Source organism: Mauremys mutica, chromosome 2 (genome assembly GCF_020497125.1).
Source record: "Mauremys mutica isolate MM-2020 ecotype Southern chromosome 2, ASM2049712v1, whole genome shotgun sequence".
NCBI classification, from domain to species: Eukaryota; Metazoa; Chordata; order Testudines; family Geoemydidae; genus Mauremys; species Mauremys mutica.
The window spans coordinates 205,525,113-205,527,417 of NC_059073.1; the positions used below are offsets into that span (position 1 = coordinate 205,525,113).

Genomic DNA, 2,305 nt, shown 5'->3' on the forward strand with positions numbered 1-2,305 from the left:
TTATTCAGGCAAAGCTGCCACTGGAGTCAGAGGGAATTTTTCCCCACGAAAAGGTTTAGTACTAGGGCCAACGTTGGTGAAGACTGAAGTGATTCTTATATTTATCAGGATGTCCAAATCAAAACCACAGAAGACTGGGTCACATTCAGAGGTGACATCCGGTGTCCCCCAATGGTAAACTGAGGTGACTAAGTGTAGGGTGCTGTTACACACACGGGACAGAAGAGAGGGGTTCAGCAGTGATAGCTACTAACAGATGCAAAATGAAGTAGTGGGAAAAACCAATGCTAAAACTCTTGGGGAAAAATGTTTTGGTAGAGATTCAATACCTTGCAAGGGCCTTTAAGGCACAAGAAAGAAGTTTAAGTTTGATGCAGAGAGAGCTCTCCCAGCGCGCCACACACACACACACACACACGGTGTAGTGACCAGCATTAATGCACTGTCTACACTTCAGTGCTGCTGTAAAGCACCAGTGTAGACAAGTCCTTAGTGGCTATATTTTGTATGGACTGGAGGAAGGCAATATGGGTATCAGGGAGACAAGAGAAGAGGAAGGTATACTAATCAGGCCAGGTCATGGTGAATTTTAGCTGTAGGAATAGAAAGAGAATGGATATGAGAGATATTCCGGAGGAAGAAACTGCAGTATTTAAAGAACATTTGGATGTGACAAACCAAAGATGATCCCTAGTTGACAGAAAACATCTGTCTTACTTACACAAGCTTGTCAGAGGATAAGTGGAGAAGAGGAGTTGGGAGGGAGAGTAAGGCCAGTTTTGGCCATATTAAATTAGCAACAAGATATCCATGATGATATGTTGAAGAGAGACTGAGATGCAGAAATAGATGGAGGCCGGTCAGGAATTGTCAGGTAAATTCCTAAGTGACCAGTGTGAAAATGGTAGTTGAAACTGGGCAAGTGGCAGAGACCTCAAAGATGCTGCTAACAGCATAGCAAACTTCAGTAATTACACATAACTGCAGAATTTGTATGCATGATTTTTCACACAACCTCTTGGTCTCAGTGGTCAAGACATGGATACCACGTAACTGGGCAAGATTCTGCCCCTGGCACGTTCAGACCAAGGAGTGATGCAGAGGCCCCAAAGAGGATGCTGCTGCCTTTAACCACATGCACCATCTTTGCAGCGTGCAGCAGGCTCCCGGACCTGTGCCTGACTAGGCTTGCTACTGTCAGCGGCACTACAGTGAGGACGCTTCCTGTAAGGAAGCGGGCAGAGCTCAAACGCGAGTCCTCGGAGGGGGGGGCAGCTAGGGGCAGGGGAGACCCGGGGGCTGCAGCGTATGAGGGCGCGCGGGGGGGGGGGGTGGCAGCTGGGCAGGGCTGGAGGGGCGGGTGGGAGCGCGGGTTCCAAGCCGAACGCGGCGTCACAATGGGTTGCCAGGCGCCCGGCGGAGGAAAGATGCAGCTGGGCGGGCGGCGCTAGCCGCTGCGGGGTGGCTGGCTGGCGGGGGCCATGGCCGGCGGGTACCAGCTGTGGGCGCCCTGGTCGCCGCTGGACGAGTCCCTGCAGTGGCTGCGGGGCGCCACCCCGCGGCAGTGCACCAAGCACCCGTTCCGGGCGGCGCCGCGCGGCGGCTGCCCGCAGAGCGCGGCCGCCGACCTGGAGGTGCAGCTGTGCTTCCAGGGGCTCAGCCTGCTGCTGGAGCCGGGCGCCCAGGGGCCCGGCCCGCCGGCGGGGGAGGCGCGGCGGAGCGCGGCGCTGCGCAAGCCCCAGGCGGTGCGGCTCAGCGGGCTGGACTCGGTCTTCGGGCGGCTGGTGACGGCGCAGCCCCCGCGCTGGACCGGCTCGTTCCGGGTGTCGGAGCGCTCGGCTTTCTGCCAAGTGATCAGCCCCCGGCAGCGCTGGCCCCGCGGGCTCCGCGAGCCGCAGGTCCGCGTGGCCGTGGCCATGTGCCGCCAGATGCTGCGGGCCATCCTGCTGCTCTACGCCGCCTACAAGAAGTGCGCCTTCGCCCTGCAGCACTCGCGCTGAGCCGCCGGGCCCGACCCGCCCGCCGCCGGCCCCGCTCCCTTCCCACCCGGGCGGCAGGAGCCTGCCCCACGCACGCGCGGCTGGTGCCCGAAGCGGCCGCAGCCCCAGGCTCTGACTGGATTGTAGCTGCTGACTGACACCTCCGCCTTGCCCTCGTAGCGCCTCTGCGGGCCTCGTTCACCCTGCGAGTCCCCCGGTGGAGACTCTGTGCGAGACCTGCAGCTTCAGCGGACGCTAAGTGGAACTGCAACCAGTCATGTGTGTGTACAGCTAAATTTGAAGGCTCTTCCAGTCAAGTTGAAACC

General features: G+C 58.6%; 1 protein-coding gene across 1 annotated transcript; it reads left to right on the plus strand.

Moving 5' to 3' along the window:
• Window positions 1-1,414: 1,414 nt before the first annotated feature.
• On the plus strand, window positions 1,415-2,007 carry FANCD2OS (FANCD2 opposite strand). Its single transcript, XM_045003003.1, has one exon. The coding sequence runs from the start codon at window positions 1,482-1,484 to the stop codon at window positions 1,998-2,000; it is 519 nt and encodes a 172-aa protein (XP_044858938.1). The 5' UTR covers window positions 1,415-1,481; the 3' UTR covers window positions 2,001-2,007.
• The last annotated feature ends 298 nt before the right edge of the window (window positions 2,008-2,305 follow it).